The sequence below is a fragment of the Dermacentor andersoni genome, chromosome 9, assembly GCF_023375885.2.
Source record: "Dermacentor andersoni chromosome 9, qqDerAnde1_hic_scaffold, whole genome shotgun sequence".
Lineage (NCBI taxonomy): Eukaryota > Metazoa > Arthropoda > Arachnida > Ixodida > Ixodidae > Dermacentor > Dermacentor andersoni.
Window position 1 is genome coordinate 5,470,302 of NC_092822.1, and position 21,979 is coordinate 5,492,280.

General features: G+C 49.1%; 1 protein-coding gene across 4 annotated transcripts in view; it reads right to left on the reverse strand.

The window, feature by feature from the left end:
• LOC126527421 (probable ATP-dependent RNA helicase DDX43) overlaps positions 1 to 21,979 on the reverse strand; it is a 269,054-nt gene that overhangs the window by 126,246 nt on the left and 120,829 nt on the right. For all 4 annotated transcript variants that reach the window (XM_055068441.1, XM_050175254.2, XM_050175255.2 and 1 more), the window contains 2 exons: positions 13,041 to 13,159; positions 8,715 to 8,825 (listed from right to left, as the gene is read on the reverse strand). In XM_055068441.1, the coding sequence (XP_054924416.1) occupies positions 8,715 to 8,825; positions 13,041 to 13,159 (230 nt within the window). The remainder of the gene's footprint in view (positions 1 to 8,714; positions 8,826 to 13,040; positions 13,160 to 21,979) is intronic.

A 21,979-nucleotide genomic window follows, 5' to 3' on the forward strand; every position in this document is an offset into this window, starting at 1 on the left:
ACTTCCAGCTCAATTGGTGACCTTGAAAGGCAGTCGGCGTCTGAGTGCTTTCGTCCGGGCTTGTACACCACTGTCATATCGAATTCTTGAAGCCTTAGGCTCCAACGCACTAGTTGGCCGGACGGATCCTTCAAGTTCGTCAGCCAGCAAAGTGAGTGATGATCGCTGACAACACTGAAGGAACAGCCATAGAGATACGGGCGAAACTTCATAACTGCCCATACCACCGCAAGGCATTCCTTTTCTGTGGTTGAGTAATTAGACTCAGCATGTGAGAGCATCCTACTTGCATATGCAATGACTTTCTCGGCCGAGTCTTGCCACTGCACGAGCACAGCGCCTAGACCTACGTTGTTAGCGTCTGTATGAATCACAATAGGAACGTGCTCGTCAAAGTGGGCCAGTACAGGAGGTGTTTGCAGGCGCTGTCAGAAATCATTAAACGCTGCTTGTTCTTCTTCGCCCCATACGAAGGCAACATCTTCTCTTGGAAGGCACGTTAACGGTGAAGCTATATGTGAAAAATTGGCTATATATCTTCGGTAATACGAGCAGAGACCAAGGAAACATCTCATTGCCGTCTTATCCATTGGCGTTGAAAACTTTGCGACAGCCGTGATCTTGTCGGGGTCAGGGCGGACGCCTTGATGACTCACAACATGACCTAAGAACTGGAGTTCCTCGAAACCAAAGTGACGCATTTCTGCTTTCAGTGTTAAGCCGGCAGACCGGATTGTTTGTAGAACTGCCAGCAGCCGTCTCAGGTGTTCCTCGAACATTACCGAAAAAACTACGACGTCGTCGAGGTATACTAGGCATGTCTGCCACTTCAGGCCCGACAGAATCACATCCATGAGTCACTGAAAAGTTGCTGGAGCTGAGCATAAACTGAAAGGCAGGACCTTGAATTTGTAAAGCCCATCAGGCATTACGAAAGCAGTCTTTTCTCTGTCTCTCTCGTCAACCTCGATTTGCCAATAATCACTTTTGAGGTCCATCGACGAGAAGTAGTGCGCATGCCTCAGCCTGTCGAGAGAATCGTCTATACACGATAATAGGTATACGTCTTTCTTTGTCACCCGGTTGAGCTTATGGTAGTCGACACAAAATCGTAGACTGCCGTCTTTCTTTTTGGCCATCACTACCGGCGATGCCTACGGGCTTTTTGAAGGTTGGATAACGTTGTCATTGAGCATTTTCTTCACTTGCTCTCAGATCGCTTCGCATTCTTTTGGTGCTACACAGTACGAGTTTTGTCAGATTGGCCTCGCTGTCTCCTCCGTGATAATCCGGTGCTTCGTTAGTGGCGTCTGATCAACTCTGGACGTCAACGAGAAGCAATCGCGAAACTGGTGAAGCAGGTTCACAAGGCGCTGCCTTTCCGCTGGTGATAAACGCACGCTCGTCAAGAACAGGTAATGGTGCCGAAGCGTCTTGCTCTCCTTGTTGTAATGCAAAGCATTTGCCAAATTTCGCAATCTCATTGAGGTAAGCAACTGCTGCACCTTTTGCAACGTGTCGTCATTGCTTGCTGAAGTTTGTCAGCAGTAGTTCTGTTCGCCCATGCATTACTTTGACGAGACTTCTGGGCGTGGCAATACCTTGAGTGAGCAAAAGCGGAATTCTCTGCTCGTCAGTACCTTCCCCATCGTACTCTGTGTCGCACCTGATGGAAACAAGATGGCAAGATAACGGTGGTATGGTCACGTCGTCTATGATGCGCAAAGACTTGCATTGTAGTTCTGCACTTTCGTCCCCAGAAAAGGTTAGTGTACCTTCTGGTATGTTGATGACGACGCCGTACTCGCATAAGAAGTCCATACCTAAGATTACATCTTTGCAGCAGTCGGGGAGAATACCAAACTTTTCTAATATTGACGAATCCTCTATATTGACCCTTGCAGTACACTTGCCAGTCGGTGTCAGTAGCTGGTTTCCAGCACCTCTAATGTGCGGCCCTGACCACTCCATTTTCACTTTGCGAAGTCTGTCCGCCAGTTTTTCAGTTACGATCGAAAAGTCCGCGCCAGTGTCTACTAGCGCCATCATGTCATGGTGGTCAATTGATACAGTAACATCGGCGCTAACAATCTCATCTGTTGTCAAATCATCCGGCTGTATCGGCTTCTTGTTCGACGGCAATAGGGGATTTTCGACACTTCGACGTGTGGCAACCTTTTCCCTGAGGTTGCGGCCTTCAGTTTCCCCGGCGTGGGCTGGGAGATTGCCCTCGGGCCACGTCGGTGAAACTATGTCTTGCAGCTGGAAAACGATGTTCTGGAAAAGGGGAGCGCGACCAGTAACCGGGAGAATCTGCTTGTCAGCTCGTTGAATTCGTGCCGATGTTCCCTCAGTTGCCGTCAAAAGCACGACGAGAAACAGTGGATGAAAACGCTTGGTACCCTTTGACGCGATAAGGGCAATGATGGCAGATTTGGCCCGCTTCTCTACAGTGGAAGCACAAGAGCCTGTAGTCAGCTGTGCGCCAAATGTCGGTTCTGCGAAGCAGTAGTCACGTTGGTTGTTTCCTATGGTACGAATGTGGTGCCGGTGCCAACTGCTGGTGATACTGCGGCGTCGGCATTGGAGGTGGCGGTCGACGGACAACATCTGCGTAGCTGGGCTGCCACATCTGGGAATGTGATTGTGGTGTCGGCATCGGAGGTGGCGGTCGATGGACAACATCTGCGTAGCTGGGCTGCCACGTCTGGGAATTTGGCTCGGAGCCGCAAACATTTGCTTTATTTCTTGGTGCACAACTTCAGCCACTGATGCAGCTGTGCATTCAGTTGGCGTGGCAGTGAGCTTCTTAATTTCTTCCTGAACAATTTCACGTATCAGCCGGCACAAGAAACCCTCATCTGTGACCGTCACTGCTGCGGCGCTTGCCGGTCCAGTGCTGGTCAGGTGCTCATACTGGCAGCTGCATAGGTGTAACGCGTGCTCTGTGGCCGTCGATTCTTTAATAAATTTATCGACACTCATCAGTGGGTTCCGCACAAGACTGGCAAACAGCTGCTCCTTTACGCTGCGCATCAGGTGGTCAAGTATTTTTGCCTCGGACATATTGGGGTCTGCACAATGACAAAGACGAGCCATGTCCTCAGCAAACATGGCAACAGTTTCATTCGGCTTTCGCATCCGCGATTTGAGAAGACGCTGCACGCGGTCACGCCTTTCAGTGCTCACGAACGTATGGAGGAACTGGCGGCGGAACTCATCCCAGCTTGGCCAGATTCCCTCGCGATTTACGAATCATGTGCGGGCTCTGTCTTCAAGAGAGAAATACACATGGGATAGCTTCTGTCCAGCATGCCACTTATTATACTTGGCTACGCGCTCGTATTCCTCAAGCCAGTCTTCTGCATCCTCATAGGAATTGCCGTGGAAGCTCACGGGAGATCGAGGAGTCAAAAGAGTCACCTGTGCAGGGCCTGGGTCTGCCATGGTCTGGGCACTCGTGGTAACAGGCAGACTTTCTGGTAGGGGACCAAATTCTGGGCTTAGGCGACAGCTGGCGCAGTGAACGGCAGTTTCGACACGTGGAAAACATCCTGGGCTTGATGTGGGGCCGTTGACAGGCGTTCCATACACTTACCCAACGCCTCCACCAGTGTCACGATTCACAAGCAGCAGGAACCGATAAAAAAAAGGGCAGGACACTTTAATTGCAGGCCAACTGAACAATGATCGCGCAGGAACCTCTTCTTCTCTTCCACAATGCGTGAGATCTTCATCTTCCTCTACGTGCCGTGTACTGGATGTGGTAATATTATCCAATTGCATTTCAGCTATGTATTGAACGTTGTTGCCAAAAAATTTTGTTTTCCAGGGGAACACATGAAACAGTGAAAAAGCTTAACTGTATTGGACCGTTTCTTGTGTTCTTGTTCGCAAACGTTGGCGCCGGGAAATTGTACGAGGTTCTACTGTATGCGGTAGTTGTCCGAGCCCAAAAGAACAGTTCAGTTAGCTCACCAAAGATGGAAGCGACTCACTATTCAGTACCTCCTTGAAAACAACATGACAGCTCAGCTTGATCATCAAGGATATGAGTGACAGTATTCGGTAGTTGTCCGAGCCTAACAGGACAGTTGAGCTAGCTCATCAAGGATGTATGTGACCTACTACAGTCGACTCTCGTTACAATGAACCCTGATAATCCGACAAAAAAATGTCCGCTTTAACGAAGTCCGTAATATCCGAAACGCCTCACTTCCAAAACTTTCGTCGCGATGTCTAACAACTTTATTGCAATGAGTGGGTGACGAATGTCCAAAGTAAAAAAACAAACGAAAAATCAACAGTTTTGCCCGAAAAGTGAAGCATTGATTGCAACAGCAAATTAAGTAAGATAAGCTCGGCAGCACTAGTGAGCGAATTGACCTTCGTGCTCTCTCCCGCTTTAACGTGAACGTCAAAAGCACAGTACATACAAAGCTGCCGGCACTGGCTGCACTTTGTCCACATCGGTGATCGCTTTCAAGCCACCAGAGTGCCAATTTCGTCCGCTGTATCCAATAGTACGTTGTAGCGTGGTACATTAAAGGCGAACTTTGTTGCATTAAAAAACAGGTAGAGCAAACTAAGGCTGCAATATGGTCCGTTATATCCGAAAGTCTGTTCTACGTGGGTCCGGTGTAACAAGCGTAGGCTGTATTCGGCAGTTGTCTCAAACAGGACAGTTCAGCTAGCTCATAAAGGATGCAACATACTATTCGGTAGTTGTTCAAGCCCTATCAGGATAGTTCTTTTCTAGCTAAGCAATGATAACCAGTGAGCTTGCTGAAGAGGTTACATAGCATTTTCTTCCATAAGTGCCAGTTGGTTAGTTGGTCTGTGTAAGTTTCAAACCAAACACCTGACCCCTTGGGGTAGAAAACCACATTTGCAAGCATCCTTGTTGAGTCCCATCAATTGTGCATAGTGACAAGCTGATACAATAATCCCTTGTTATAACGAAATTGCTTTATTCAAAATTTCTTCTGGTCCCGACCCAAACACATGCATTTTAAACCGCATTACTCGAAGCGCACGAAGAGCTTGAGCGAAGTGGCGAGCAGAGGCATCGCCGTTGCCGGGCGGCAGCGACCCTTTTGTGCATGCAGTGTCAAATTAATACAGCCGATGAATTAGTCTATGCAGGCACCGAACAGGCCACAAAAGTACCAAACCCACAACTGATGACCGCCTAGCAACGGGTACCAAGTGAGTGCCAAGTGCTCCCAGGTGCTTACGGAAGCTGTCAAATTCCATGGAGCGGGCGCCCGAACTGTTGATCTCGATTGCAATCGCATCGCTGGTGTCCCTAGTGATAGAATCCAAACAAAATAAAGTTTTCTTGACGATCTGTGATGCCAGGAAACCGCGGTCTCTCGGATGCTGAAAAGTGCCAAAAGACCATCGGCAGACTTGCGCTGTAGCATTCCACGGGGTGTGCTCAATGAGCAGTGTTTTACTGCTCTAAAGAGCACTTCTGTTGCTGAAATGTGTCGAAAAGCACAAAAGTGTCCCTCTAATTATAAGTGTCATGTTTGATTTGAGGAGCTATGTTAAACTGGGAAGACGACCTTGGGGAAGCCGATCTAGAAATTTGCTCGGTCCTTGCTATAATAAGTATCGGCGGCATGACTCCCCCTCAGAACTTAACAATATTGCCAATCTACCCTCTCTAGAAACTAGAACTTGCCTCGAAAGACTCAAATTTCTCTTTTTTGTCATTCATGATCTTGTTAGCATAAATAAAAACGATTACTTTATCATCCAACCAGACACCTATTTTAGGCACAGACACAGTACGTACATTCCCCCTCCCCTCCCTCTGTCTTTATTGATTCTTTTAAATTCATTTTTTCCCTAGGGCTATCAATGAATGGAACGGGCTACCAGACACTACACTACAGTGAAACTATCATCAATAGGTGAATTTCAGGAAAAAGTTGTTTACATATTTTACATAATTTGTCCCCTGCAACTTTAATTTGTTCATGAGTATACCTCTATAGTGTGTTTCCAGAAAGTGTTAGTTCGTTAGAATATTTGCTTAACTATGAAGACAGTAATAGAAGTGCAATGTTCCGATCCATGCCGCATGTTACTTTTGCTAGGGTATGTCTTTCTATGCATCACCTTTGTATGCCACTTTGAGTGCCTTTGTGTACAACACACTTTCTTGATCTTGTGCCTAGTAACTGCTGTTTTCTCTATGTTTTCATCTGACAGAATATTCTTGCACCTAGAAAATCAACACTTTGCACGTTCTTTCTGTGCTTGTTCCACTCCTGTAATGACCCATTGTGGGTTGACAGTATTAATAAATAAAATAAATAAATAAATAATAATCGGCCTGCATCGCAACAAACACTACCCCTAGCTTCATTGCACTTTTGACAGTGCAAATCAACCGATAACTTTGCGAAAACCTGAAAAATTTGAGCGTCACCAGCGGCGAGTCAGGCTGTCAACATGGTGGGTCAATGCAACCTGGTGCTTCCCCGGCGATTTTCTCGAGCCAGTAATGCTTTGCGCCATCCGACTTTACACGAACAGCCTAAATGCGTGCTAGGGTCACTGAATTTTGTTCCTAGACATTTGACAATGGCGCAGATGCGATAGTGCGCAAACATCGACAATAGAACCGTAGAATTAGCACAGTGTCATCGACAATGGTGCGCCCAAAAACTCTCATTTTGCAAACTTCATGGCTGCACACCTCGAGAAAAAATTGCCCAGTGATCATTCAAAGCCCCTACTGCAAAACAATTTGGTTTTCACGATCGTGCTGCGTACCCACAATGAGGAGCTAATTGTTTTTTCAGCACTACGAACACAACCTCAGACTTGAGCCACGGCATTTACGGCGCTTTCCAGCGCGATACCCTCTTAGTCTTCTGTGACCTCTGAAAGACCCCCTATAAAAGCAGCTGCGGCCTTCCCCATCTTATTCACTCTCCAGTCTGCAAGCCCTTTGGACGCCAGCCACTCCTCTCACTCGCCTTCATGACAACTCCTCATCTCCTCGCTGCCAGTTTCGGTGTCGCTGCTCTTCCAAAGCTGCCCTCTTCTGGCCTGCCCTCCCGAGCACAATCTTTCACCAACGGATGCCCTTCCGCGGTTCCTGCTTCTTGGTCTTCACAACTCCAATCTCCTTTCTTCCGCTACATGTGAAGCCGATGCCAAGCCCACCATTGCAACCGTCGCCATCACGAGCGTGCACTGACTAGGAAAGCGAGATGCCCTGACGACATTTTGAAGCTTCGGCCTTCTGTGTCGCCCGCCGCGGTCAGTCACTTTGGTACTCACGACGCGTGCATTTGGATCCGTGCTGCAGGCCATGTGATTGTGTTTTATTCAGAGTGCTTCGTTAGGCATGTTTCCCATGTGCTTTTGTGGTCTACAGTGATAAATGGCTCCATCAGTCTCCAGGCGTAATTGTGTGACTTTGGAGCAGGAAGTCCTTCTGATAAAAGAAGTGGAAAAAGGTGCTCACGATCACCGGGCTTGCAGCGATCTGTACGAGGCTGTTCATAAAATTGCTGGCCAATAAGTAAAAAGCGACTTCAAGACATTCGCGTTGGTTGATGCTGCTGCTCCCATGGTCACCCCAGCAACAGATGCGGAGATAATTGACACTGTTAGTGGCCCAGACGAGGAGGAAGAGCTGGCGGACAAAGAGCCACGTGAAGTGCCAACTATGGTGCAGACACGGGAACACCTACGCCTGCTGCGAATTAAGGTTGAATGCATGGACGGTGACCACGGCCTTGTGCAATGCTTGGTCAAATTAGAGCAGGGGTTGCTCGCACCCGGTAAGAACTTGTTACAGCCAAAGCTCACTGCCTTTTTTGCACCTGAATAAAGTTTTGCTTCACTGAATAGATTGTATTTTGACTTCCTCGCAGTTGTGGTGCAATTAAAGCTCGACTGCTTTAGCTTTTCTCGAGTGGTCGCTTATATCGAATTACTGCTTATAACAATTTTTTTCGCCATCTCGCTGACTTCATTGAAACGACGGATTACTATGTGTGCCAAGCCATTTGTCAACAGCATCGGTGCCAGGGAAAGTGCCTGGGATGAGATAATCACGGTGCTGGCATCTCAGCTGAATCAGTGGCCTTGTTTGTTGGCATGGCAAGGCAGCCAAGGAGAAGTCTGTTGTAGACTTCCATCTTGCGCCGAAGCCCCTACCTCCAACAAAATGTCACAGATAGCGGGATAAATGAAAATCTATTTACAGACTATTCGGGAAGTATAAAGGAGCAGCCCAGTTGACAGACAGACTAGCAAAGAAACCTGCGTCATTTTCATCACATTTATGAGCGCCATCATCGCTCTGCTCACCGTGACAATATGCAACGCTCAGTGTGCTACTGTCGTATTGTAGGTATACAGAGTTGCAGATTACGCATATTAATACAACAAGAGCAAACATATCAGAAAGTAGCACTGCAAAATTCTGCAAGCATCAGATGAAAAATAAAACACAAAAAATTAAAGGTTGCCTGCTGTACAGTCCCCACAACTCAGTGACAACTCAAAAGGCATTCTGTACAGCTCTGCCCACCTTCTGTCAACTCAGTGATGATAAAATGCTACCGCACAATCTCACTGTCCTTCAGTTCTCAACCTGCATGCAATTCACTCGTTGACACAGGCACTGAAATCAGTCATTTTAATGCACCACATGTGCAAGTTAAAGTATGACAATTACGTACCACTTAATGCCTCTATAGTTGTATTTCTTGGCTTCACGCTCAATCTGCTGAGCCAGCTCACGTGTTGGAGCAAGAACCAGACATGACGGGCCTGTCCTCTCCTCTCTTGGGCTGCGCAAACAAGCACCACAAGCATCTTGTCAACAGCAAAATGTCATTCTAGCACTGTGCTCTTGTATATTTACATGTGCAAACAGCTATGGAGCAGACCAATATGCTGCACGATATACTTCTATTCTTTCTGCTATTTAGACTGCCACAGTCATCACCTGCGACACTGCAAGCAAAGAATTTTTGTCGGGCAAGCGAAACGAATAAGAAGAATCTGCAGCGAAGACAACGGTTATATCCACCACCTAAATGAAGCAATGCTAGCAGAAAAAAACTATATACAGGTTCCTCCTGACGGAGGTTATAAGGCCACATCAAGATTGGAGAGGCAGTGGCCGCAGTCGGAATCAGCTAAGAAGCAGCCTACACCAGAATCTTAGAGACCACCAGCCTTCATAACAAAATATTCTAATGCCTTCCCAAAGATAAAGAACACCCTATGAAAATACCACCCAATATTATCAAGTAACGAGCGTCTGAGAAAAGTGTTCCCAGCGGTACCGAGTGTGACATACCGCCACAACAGAAACTTTAAAGACGTTAGTGCACGCAAAAGTCAGCCAACATCATTCCCTCGTAACAAAAGCATGTTGTCGCCCCAGGTGCAAAACCTGCAGGCACCTTCAAAGTGACATTAAAATTAAGATCACCGTAAACAGTTATACACACAAAGTGAAAACTAACTTTACTTGCACTAGCTCCGATGTGATCTATATGCTTGAATGTTCCTTCTGTAAGAAACAATATGTTGGTGAAACGGGACAATCAATGAACGTCAGGTTAAACGGACATCACGCGGACACAGCTAAAAAGCTTCCCAAAGCCGACGCTGAGCATTTCAACCAACCAGGTCATTACTTTGATGAACTTAAACTTTACATCCTACAGTCAATTTCCCGTTCTGTATGAGACAGAAAATACAGAGAATCATACCTTATCCATAAGTTCAAGACATTGCAACCAACACGTATAAATGTTTCAAAGGGAGCTTTAGAATCTATTGCTATGCTTAATGTCAAGGAATAGGCAACAGCACTGAGTTATCTTTCATTGGGTTGCTTAGTGCTTTTTTTTCCTTTCCTCCGTTTCTTTTTTTTTTTACGTTTTGAATCCATTTTAGCAAATTTCGTTTTTTCTTCCCTCAAGCTGACCTCCACTGACCTTTCACTGACCTCCAGCGGAGCAGATGATCCCTCCCCCTCCCCGCCATCGTCCAGGTCCCTTCCATGAAAAAACACATGGTCAGGTGACACACGGTGCTACCGTACATTCCCTCACCGATGTTGAATAGCACCTTTCTTTTCAATTCTACACCCTCGCCCCTAACACACCCTCGCTTGCTGCCTTGCCCACCCCCTCGCTTGCTGCCTTGCCCACCCACCTTACCCCCTCTCCCCTTTAGGAGAGGGGGTTGCCTTGAAAAAGACAAGCCTACTTGTCAAAATATTGGCTCCCACTTTTATTTTGTTCTCGTTTGGCTCACAGTGCTTTTCTTGTCTCTCCGATTTCTTCCTTGAACTTTTTCATCAGTGGAAATTACGGTGCGTTACTCAGTATGTTGCAGTTGGTAACATACACATACTTTTCACGTGGCAAGCCAGTGACAAAAGCTTACTGCCTAAATATACACATGAAGCATGAAATGCCTTAAAGTGGTCAGGGCAAATGCACTTGTGCATTATAATTTTCTACTTCAGGAAAATTACGCGGGTGTGCATTTGCCTCTGCTCTGCACAGATGCACCTGTGCATTTGCCTCTGTACAAACTGTGCTGCTGGCCATGCACTGCAGCATATTGACTGTTCCATGAAAATCACGAATAACAAGAATTGTTCAATGAATTTTGCAGAGGGACAATGCGCATTATAAGTGCTTTCAAAGCACTTATGTGAAAAAAATGTGAGGCTCTTCCTGCAACCTATTATTTTTTACAGCGAGCTGTATATGCCTAGGCGAAATGCTCGCAGTCCAACCGCAGGAACCCCCTTAAGCTCATACCCACATAAACGCGGCCTCCCCATTACGACGATAGAAGATAAGTGAAATTCTACAGTGGAATGATGAGCGGCAATGTAGCGAGCTGTGGAATACGACAATGCCTTAGCCATTGCTGATGATGATAGTTTTTGCACAATGAAGCCAGCTGTGGAAGACGATGACAAACACGCAAGCAGTGAGACTAGCACGTTTGCACGGTTGGCGCCGAGAATGTTTACAGTGAAGCTGCATATGCCTAGGCGAAACGCTCGCGGTCTGACCACAGAAACCCTCCGGCAGAAGGTGTGGTGTGCCATTGGCTAAGCCGATAGTGATGTTTCTCTCTCACAGCCGAGCACACGCACGCACGTAGCAGTCTCTCTACCGACTTCGCAATGGGATGGCCCCGCATCATTCGTTCTCCAAAGGAGCAGATGGCCTACGAGCAACAGTGCTGAGAGCAAGAGCAAGAGAGATCTCGTCGGTATCGTGCCAACGCCTCGGCAGAAGATCGGGACCGCGATGCGGGGCGCTAGTGGCAATGTTGGGTGGATCCAGCGGCTCATGCGGCTGAGCCAGTTCGCGAAGCGGAGCTAAAGTGGCAATGTTACGCTGCCCACGCAGCTGGGCCAAAGATCTGGCAGTTCGGGCTCACGAGGCAGAGCAGCAATGTCGACGTCAAGAGAAACACTGGGGCCGCACATTTCAGCTTCACTGGTTTACTATCTGTACGGGGTGCATGGGAGGTGTTCTTTTAATGTATTTTTTTTAGCTGAGCAATTGTCCTCACCCCCAAGAAGTGCACACTTGACTACAGAACTTAGTCTGGCATGGTTCTGCTAAAAGACAATAACAAAAAAGAACGAGAAAAAAGGGAGTTAACCGAGCGGCCCGATTTTTATTAATCATATCCTAAGAGGCTAACAAACAAACGCACCAAGGACAACACAGGGGAAATTATGTGTACTTACTAATTGAAATAAAGAAATTATAAATTAATGGAAATGAAAGTGGATGAAAAAACAACGTGCCGCAGATGGGGAACGATCCCACGTCTACGCGTTACGTGTGCGATGCTCTATCAATTGAGCTACTGTGGCGCCGTCTTCCCATCCGCTTTCTGAGGTATTTATGTGTTACTACTACAACTAACCGTGGGAGTGTTAGCCAGCGCCACCACTCATAAGCCTTGGTGGCAGATGTGGAACATCCTTTCTGCCACAGGCGTCACAAGTACGTGATCCTTTTGGGTGAAGGCAACTGGTCAATAAAACCCCACGTGCTACCTGAAGGCATCCATGTTGCCGAATTCGAGGCCGCAATTATATAATGAACGAGCATTAATTGTGAGAGCAAATTTGTAGACAGCTATACGAAAAGTAAGGATAGTAACTTAATCACCCGTATAAACTTTTAAACGTTCGATTACTAACTAAATTAACAAGCATGGCATCACGCATACACAAGCAAACATGAACATGTCTCACTCAATGACCGGGGAAACTCTTCAACAAAACGCTGGAGTGTGGAAGCAGGAGTGAGTTAATTGACCTTTGTGCAGCCGCCCGCTTCAACGTAAACTAAGCGATCAGAACTAAGCGCTCAGAACACAGCGCGGTGCACCTAGATGCGTAGACTCTCGTCTCCATCGTAGATCGCTTTCAAAATAGGACCCGCGCTGCTACACCGTACACAGCAGCCGCTGGAGTGCAATGCCTCTCCTGTTTGTGCCAGTCCCTCACACAAGTTTCGGGAACTTCAAACGTTTGTGATGCAGCCCGATTTCCGTCTGTCTCCGCATATGTGATCACTTTCCTTTTAATTGCGGCATCGTGACGAACTCAGCATGTCTTCGCAGTCAGCACTACCATGCCAATAGCATATCTTCGCAGTCAGCACTTCCATTCCAATAGAGCAAACGCAGAAAATGGTAAAACCTACTACAGCACATGCAGGAAGCTATGGCAGCTAGGCTTGAAGCGTGTATGAGGCGGCCATTTTGAATGCAAATGGCGATATAGTAACGTATATTTAGGGTCGTACTCAATTCTAACACGCACGAAATTTTTGGACGGATTTTATCGGGAAGAAAGTGCGGGTTAGATTCGAGTAATTACGGCACATCTTTATCACAATGGGCCCATAGCAATATTGTTTGCAGCAGAACTGCATACAGGGACTCAGTTTGGCCCCCAATAAAAGGTCAGTGGGGCCAAGGATGAGAGGATTTGCACTCACACAGGCTGGCTGTCAATGTGGATCATGGCTGGCAAGAGAAATGCCAGAGTCTTGCCTGTGCCTGTCTGTGCAATACCAATGAGGTCTTGACCTTGGAGCAGGATGGGCCAGGCTTGACTCTATACACAGGTAGAAGAGAAGTGGACCAGTTAAGATTGGCCATTTGAAGCATTTGAGGTTAAATGTGAGGCTTGTGCACAAGCACCCACTCTCACTCAGCATCAGAGCTCCCTGTGAACACAAAACTTCTGGCAGAAGTCATCTCCTGATCAGTCAACATTAATGCAATTACCATTCAAGCAATGCAGTGACGCACCGTATTGCTGAAGACATCTTTAATTACAATCTGTAGCGGTCATTCTGCGACTTCCATTGCTTCAAGTTTGTTACCTGCTGCAAATATGAGGGGTCCGTTCTTCTAGCTCAATACCTTTGGCACCACAAAGAAAGCTTCACTAAATGCTGCTGAACAACCCTAGCCAGTGTTGTCCAGCTGACACTGTAGAATTGGGGTTCAGCATATCCAACCTCAAATTAACTGCACCACAATTAACCACAACACGACTGCATAAGCTTTTTCAGGAGTAAAACTCATTTTCATTGTCAGCTATAAAAGTGGCCGTTCTCACTTTTATCAGTAAATTATTGCCATGCAAAGTGACTTGCATGCTAAGCGTCTAAAAGCCCCGACTTGCACAATTAAAGCTGCTAAGAGTGTTATGCGAGGTTTCTAGGTGCGTGTCCATGGTGTAATGGGCAGAGCATCGAGCTGCTGTGCTGAGGGAAGCAGGTTTGAAAACAACCTCTGGACATGTATTTTTCTCTTTTAATGCATTAGAATTCTTAGGGTACTTGATGCACTTTCCAAGAGCTCTGAATGCATGCATCTATTTATATATGTTTGTGTGTAATTGTTTCCCTGCCTACCTGGGTCACTGGGTTGTCTGTGGTCGAATGGTTAGCGCATCGGGGTGCCATGCTGAGGTAAAAAGGTTCGAAACCAACCATCGCACCAACTTGGGTTAGTGAATAATCTTTCATTGTGTGGATATGTAGACTCAGATGGAGAGGGCACTGTACTGCCATCTTCGAAGGGTGACCAGACTTCTACATCACCTGGGCCTACACTCCATGAGATGAACTCTACCTCCATCACCATGTATGATCTGTGGCCCCTCACTCTCGACCTTGATCTGCGGCGCATATTCTGGTGGGTCTTCATCATAACTGACGTCAATCAGCCCATCTGCAGCTCTGACCTCCCGACCTATTTGAACCTCACTGTCAGCATGCATCGTCAGCAGCATCCACCACATTTTGGAGCTGGGAATTCGCGCATTGCCCTCTTGGGTCCAGGCCATCAAAGACTTCCCAGTACCCATTACCCTATGCCAGCTGTGTAAGTTCCTGGGCCTAGTGAATTCCTCATGCTGCTTTATTCTGCACTGCACTGAGCTTCTGCACCCTTTGACTGAGCTTCTTCACACAACCAAGAGCTCCTCAACTGTGATTTCCTGGTCTCTGGAAGTTCAAGCTGCTTTTAGAGCTCGCCAACAAGCCATCGCCAATTTCGTACTTCTCATTTCGCCAAGAACTAACCTGCCTACTTGCATCAAGGCGGATGCTTCCAGAATGGCCATTGGCACTGTTCTCCAACAGAAAATTGACTCTGTCTGGCACCCACTGGGTTTCTTCTTTCGGAAACTCCAACCTGCCAAGACTTGCTAAGGCATTTTCGGCGATGAGTTGCTTGTCATCTACTCCACCACCCAGCACTTCTGGCACTTCTTGGAGGGCCAGCCATTTTAAGTTCTAACTGATCACAAACCTTTGGTGTTTATTTTCTGTACGAACTCTTCCAAGTATGTCACACGTTAACTTCGTCAAATGGCCTATATATCAGAGTTCACAATGGATATCCAGCACATCAAAGGCATCAGCAACGAGGCAGCTGATGCACTTTCATGCATCATCTCCCTCAGCACTTCTACGTCTGCTGTGGACTGGGAACGTCTAGCTTGGGTGCAGATTGAAGACCCAGAGTTGCAAGTGCTGTGCGACCACCCCCGTTCCCTCTGTCTGCAACTCGTTCCTCACCCGTTTGTGCCTAGCTCACTCTGGTGCGACATGTCAGCGGCTGCACCTCGTTCACTATATTTGAACAGCGCAACAAACGCTGTCCGACACATCCATTGCCACAACTCTAAATCATGCGAAAATTGTTGTTTTCCCAAAATATCACTCGTTATTTGCTCGCAGTTATCACATCGTCCACCGGCATTGACAAGCTGGCGTTCTGTCACTTGACAAGACTGCAAAAGCAGGACTGACACTGGATACTTTTATATGTATAAATTTTCATGCTGGCCTGGTTGGACTGCTTGGACCTGCTTTGGAAAGTTGTTTCAGCTGATAATGCCTCTCTTCTAGCCCCTTGTGACATCTGTGCCTGCAGCATCTGCGCCTTTCGCTTTTCAGCAGATAATGTTATCTGTTTTAAAAGACTGTCCAGGAACCTTGTGCTACCTTGATGATGTTCTTGTATGGGGTCTCACGCAACGTGACCACGATAGAAACTTGCTAAGTATCCCATCCTCATTGCCAGTTTGTGGTATTGCTTCGATGGGGTGGCCGGACGCGAGACCTACGGCGCGAGGCCTAACGGCCGGTGCATGAAGCACTGCAAAAGAAGAGTCGGACTTCTCTAGTCGGGGACCAGACAAAGAATGAGTTTGTTCCAGTGAGGGGAAAGGAAACACGGCAGGGTACACTTACAGCGTTGGGGGCGGAGTGGCGCTAGCGGTCATAACCATTCGAAACAGAAACTGGATATCAAAACGGGACATCACACCCCTCTAGTGTGCTGAAAGAGTTGGGTCTGCAACTTGCACATGGAAATGCACTCGCACGCTGTCGGCAAAAACAGCATCAATCATAATTGACAGCAATTATTAAACATATGTGCCGTTATATAGACTGGTTGGCGATTAGTCAATCAGCACCTTCTATTCTCATCAAGTGCCAACCGTAACACACCGCGGTTTCAACACCACACACACAACCGAATTTTGACGTAGCGAAGGCGGGCTAGATGCATTTCGCTAAGCAAGGTAAAAGTTCTCAAGTGCTCGCATTGCAATACGTCGAGCCTCTAAAAAGATGTCAGCGAGTGCTCATTGCCTCTTTTTGTAGTCTGCTAGCCAGAGAACTTCCAGAGAGCTGCCACACCGAACATGTTCTGGCAGCACTGCAGGTAGCCAGAACCGTCCAGCATGAGAAAAATGAATGCACTGCGCAAGTGTGTCACGTGGTGGGCACTCTGGCTGGCTCTGGCAGGCCGCAGGTAGCGAGAAGTGGCAAATCGAAGAGGCCTGCTGTAGATCCTGGCAAATTCAAAAGCTCAAAGCTCCGTCACCTGTATAGCTTGTCACCAATTCCCTTGAGGCTTTTGTATCAGAAGCCCAACCACCAAAACGAGCGAAAGAGGAAAGGAAAGTAATTTGCAAGAGTAATCAACCATTTACAAAACCACTAAAGAAATCATTGATTACAAGTAATTACAGTAATCCCTTGTTAAAATGAAGTTGACGAGATGGCAAAAAAATTATTTATACAGTCAAACCCCGCTACAACGAACGCCGCTTTAACAAAATATTTCCAATTCCCCGTCAGCTAGCCATAGAAGTCAATGCAAAAAAGTTCTCGCCACAACGAACAATTTTTCGGGCTCGTTTTCGCTTCAACGAAATTTTCGCTCGGTTGAAATGGGCTTTAAAATTTGTTCTGCGATAAAATAAACATAACCCCAATCGTCTGCAATTTTTCGTACATCCACGCTGCTTACGTTCACCAAAAACGCGCGCCCACTACACCGTCGCCGATAAACAAACTCATGAAGGGGCACCATTGTTTGGTGGTGATGACGATGGAGTTAGCCGCCTTGCGACAAGGTGCAGGCCCACCTTGCCAAACAGGAGCCACAGCTAATCTGTATCCATCCTAGGTCACGCGATCGCTGGCGCAACCTGGCGACGCAGATTTTAATTTGTGCTTGTGCGCGCGGCCAGCATGGCAACAAAGCGGAAGTTTCTTGCCTTGGAGGTTGTGGGGGTTACACTCTGCGTGCGGCTAGGGCTGAAGGCGAGCTCCGGATCTAGCCCCACGCAGTTGCTTCGTGGTACTCCCAAACCGTAGCGCGGGAATCGCGGCTACACCGGGTTCGGACGAATAAGGCAACCAGCAGTGTCAACGGTAATAACGTTTATTGCTATTAGCAATAGCGAACACTCGCAGAGGGACGCCCTCTCAGTAATACAGTAGAACCCCGCTGTTACGTTCCTCACTGCTGCGTTTTCCCGGCTGCTACGTCGTTTTCATCCGGTCCCGGCATAGCTTCCATAGGATCCAATGTATAAGGAACCCCGCTGTTACGTAGTAGCTGTGAAAACGTTCCCGCATGATGCGTCGCAACCCAAACCTGCCTGGGCTAAAGTTGGCAACGCACTCCAACTGCCATTTTGGCTTTTGACGAGTTTTGACCGGGCTTGGCTATGGAACTGGCTGCGAAAAGCCGCACGCCAGTTCGAGAGGCCGTCACTAGGTGGCCATTCGTGAAAAATGCTCTCACTATCATCACTGTGATTACGGTCACCGCATGGTTTGTTGGACGGGTCGACTCACGGAGGAAGGAAACTCGGGAGAGGCCCTGACGTCACTCTTTGCGAAGCTATAGCTAAAGGGAAGCCGGAAGTTGGCGTTGCTCATGGCGTTGCTCTACCTATCAGGCCAGCTCTCCTCTCTTGTTTACATTTCTCGCGAAACCACGCCGCGCTGCGCGCAACCGGGCTGCTCGGACGCGCGCGCTCCGCAGCAATACTAAACAATCGTTAGCACGTTAGCATGATTACGCCAAAGAGGGCAACATTTCCCGTGGATATTCCTTCGTCCGTTGCCATTGCCGTGGCGCGGTGACGACGAGGAGCACGAGCCGCATGATGCCGGGGAGTTGCCAAATCCTAGCTTTGGAGAAGCCGTCACGGCTCTGGACCTCCTCCGCAGGTACGTTGCACCTCACAGCGACACTGACAGCAATGCGGCCTTCCAGGCTATTGAGAAACGTGTGGTGATTTGTAGCGAGCGAAAGAAATGGCAAGCCGCCATTCTAGACTTCTTTGTGGAAATAAATAGTCTATAGTTGAAGCTGCACTTTTTTCATTCATTTTCGGAGCTTTCCTCACTGTTGCGTTTTCCCGGCTGTTACGTTTTTTTTCCTCGGTCCGATGATAAACGTATGAACGGGGTTCCACTGTAGTAGTAAATAGGCTTGCCTCGTTGTCTGGGTGGGTCAGACAAACGAGATCACTCACGGGATGCGGCAGGTGCTGTCGTACAGGCGGTCCAGGTGTCGGCGTCCCAAGAGAGAGAGTCTCCCCCGGTGGCGCGCTTTTATGCCTTTTTACCTTTTTGCCAGGGGAAGTCCTCCTCGCCCCCCGGATATGTTTCCCTTTCCTGTGAGCCGCGTGGGGGAGAGGGGTACGCGCGTCACAAGAGCGACGGAGAAAGGGAGGGCGCGTAGTGTCTCTCTCCCTTGTCTACGCCGGCCCGACCCGTCCGCCACGTGCGAACGGGACGCCGTGGGTACGCGGGAGGAAATGGAGGCGGGTGCTCCCCACATCCTCCTCCCCTTAAGAAGGCCCTCGGACGCAAAGAGTCGGACGCCGCTTTATTCGTCAAGAATGGCCCAGAAGCCGGTCTCCATCTCCTGGGGCTCCTCCGCCGCCTCCCTGTTGTCGCTGTCGGCCACTGCTGCAGCATCTTCGCTCGCTGTGCCAGCCGTCGTCTTTGCGGCTGGCTGCTGCGCTGCTGGTGGTTTCGCCGATGGCTGCTTCGCTGCTGGTGGCTCCGCTGCTGGCTGATTTGCCATCCCAGCAGCGGTGCCTGGGTGTCCGGTCGCCACGTGGAGCAGCCATTCCGCGAACTCGGTCTCGCGGGCCGATCAGGCCAGCATGGCCAGGACCGCTCCGTTTGGTGGTCGTGGCTGCGGCGGTGGCATACTGGTTCCTCTCGTCCGGAGCCGGTGCAGGGCCCCTCGGTCGTGGCTCTTGTGGATGCGGACCACGCCACAGCCGCACAGTCTTGTACCCGCCGGCAGGGGCAGGCAGGTGCCCTCCGCCCTCCGGTCGGCATCGCGTAGAGTCCGGCCCTGAAAGAGCTGGAACAGCCGTTCCAGAGGCGTTCCGATTCAGGCCCTCTCCTGCCGGTGCCAGGGTCGGTCGGATACGTATGCGGCTGGCGGGTAAACGAGCGTATGCGCCTGGCCGGTAAACAAGCGAGGAAACCTTCTCTCGCACTTGATACGGCCCAGTCCACTTCAGCGCCAGCGAGGGAGCTAACTGTTTGCTAGAATCGCTGAGAATGTGCTGGCGTCGAAGCACCAGATCGCCCACTTCGTAGCGGACGTTCTGATGCGAGCGGCCGTACTGCGCCTTCTGTTGCGCCCTAGCAGTGCGAAGGTTACGGCGTGCTTTGTGTAAAGCTTCTGTCATCTTGGCACATAGGTGCGTCACGTATTCAGCTTGTGCTGCCAGCGCGACCGATATTCCGCTGTGATCCACGAGAACTCTATCCATCGGATTCGGCAGCTCTCTCCCCAGGTTGAGAGAAGAAGGCGCATACCCAGTCGAGCGGTTCACTGTCGATCGTAATGCAAACCCGATCTCTGGAAGGTAGGTATCCCAGTCCTTATGTCTTTCAGAGAACGCGACAAGCATGTGCTTATTGTTGCGATTGACCCGTTCAGTGGGGTTCGACTGAGCATGGTAAGTTGTAGTTTTCTTGTGCTTAATGCCAAGTGCAGCGCAAGAGTCGACGAAAACCTTCGCGGTGAAGTAGGATGCATTGTCCGTTATGAACTGCTCCGGAAAGCCAAATCTAGTGAAAACCTCGATCAACTTATCTATGATCACTCGTGCCGTCAGTTTTCGCAAGGGGAAAAGTTCGACCCATTTACTGAAGTGATCTGTGACTACAAGCAAGAATTTGTTCCTGCTCGGTGTGGTGGGATACGGTCCCATGACGTCACATGCCGCGATTTGCCAGGGAGTCTGGCTGTCGATCGGCTGCATGAGGCCGGGTGGTCGTCCACCTCGGGGCTTCACGCTTTGGCACACATGACATGAGCGGGCGTAGCGCATCACGTCCCGTTTCATGCCTGGCCAGGTAGCGAGACGACACAACTTAACGTAAGTCTTGGGGCCGCTCGCGTGCCCAGCGATGCACGAGTCATGAAAGTAGCGTAGCAGTGCTCCTCGCAACGCGCGCGGTATCACCATTTTAAACGCCTCACTTGTGTCGTCCTCGGTGCGAATATACCTCAGCAGGACGCCGTCGGAATTCAGCAGATAAGAATCCAGCGCGCTCACAGCATTACCAACTGTTCTCGAGCGCTTAGCACTGACAGCAATACCAGCTGCCTCCATGTGTGCGGCAGCCACGCCACCCTGCTCCCGGAGCTCGGCGAGCACTTTTCAACAAAACGGGTCCTTCTGCTGAAGACGACTCCTGCGGAACCGACAACATCTACGTGGTTCACGCTCTCGTCCAGGATCGACGGTTGTTCCGTGTCCCTTACTTGGGCCTCTCCATCACCTCGGACTGGCGCTCGCGATAGTGCGTCAGCTACGGCATTGCTTTTTCCTTTGCGGTAGCGCACGGTGAAGTCGTAACGCTGCAGCAGCAGTGCCCAACGCGCCAGGCGGCCACTCGGCTCGCTCAAGCGCCTCAACCAAGTGAGAGCCATGTGGGCAGTCTCAATCTTGAATGCCACTCCATCGATGTAATAGTCGAACTTTCGCAGAGCGAAAACTATCGCGAGGCACTCCTTCTCTGTCACCAAGTAGTTCCTTTCGGCCGGCGTCAACGAACGACTCGCGAACGCAAGCGGTCGGAGAGTGCCTCCGTGCTCCTGAAGCAAAATTGCACCTAAGCCTAGGTCGCTTGCATCTGTTTGAATCACAAACTCCCTATTCAAATCGGGCAGCTGCAATTCGGCCGTGTCAGCGAGCACCTTCGTGAGGCCACGCAGTGCCGCCTCCTGCTCCTGACCCCAAGTCCACCGTTCATCTTTCCTCAAGAGCTTCGTCAAAGGTGCTTGCACTGCCGCGCAGTCTGGAATGAATTGGCGATAAAAGTTCACCAATCCCAGAAACCGCCTCAGTTCACAGATATCTTTCGGCGACGGGTACCTCAGTATAGCCTTGAGCTTATCCTCACTCGGCAGGATGCGGCCGTTGTCCAGCGTGAATCCCAACAGCGCTATTCTGCTCGCAGCTATCTGAGCTTTGTTCGGGTTCAGCGTGATACCCGCGGACCTCAGCCTGTCTAGGATGTCTCTCAAGTGGCACAAGTGCTCCTCGAATGTTTTCGAATAAACCACTATGTCGTCCAGATATGCGAGGGCATGTTGCCACTTCGCGTCTCCTAGCACTCGGTCCATCAACCTTTGATAAGTAGCGGGAGCTCCGACCAAACCAAATGACATTCTCTTAAATTGAAAGAGCCCCTGGTGACAAGTGAAAGCCGTTTTCTCTTTGTCACGCTCGTCCATTTCGACCTGAAAGTATCCACGACTAGCATCGAGCATCGTAAAGTACTTCGCCCCACCTAGGTTAGACACTAAAGAGGAAATGGAGGGTAGAGGGTACGCATCCTTCTTCTTAACCTTATTCAACCTGTGGTAGTCTACACAAAGCCGATAGGTATCGTCCTTCTTCGGGACTAGAACTACGGGGAAGCCCCATGGGCTGTTCGACCTTTCCACCACGCCTGTGTTGATGAATTCGTCTCACCAGCGGTGTCAACGGTAATGACGTTTACTGCTATTAGCAATAGCCAACACTCGCAGAGGGACATCCTCTCAGTAATAGTAGTAAATAGGCTTG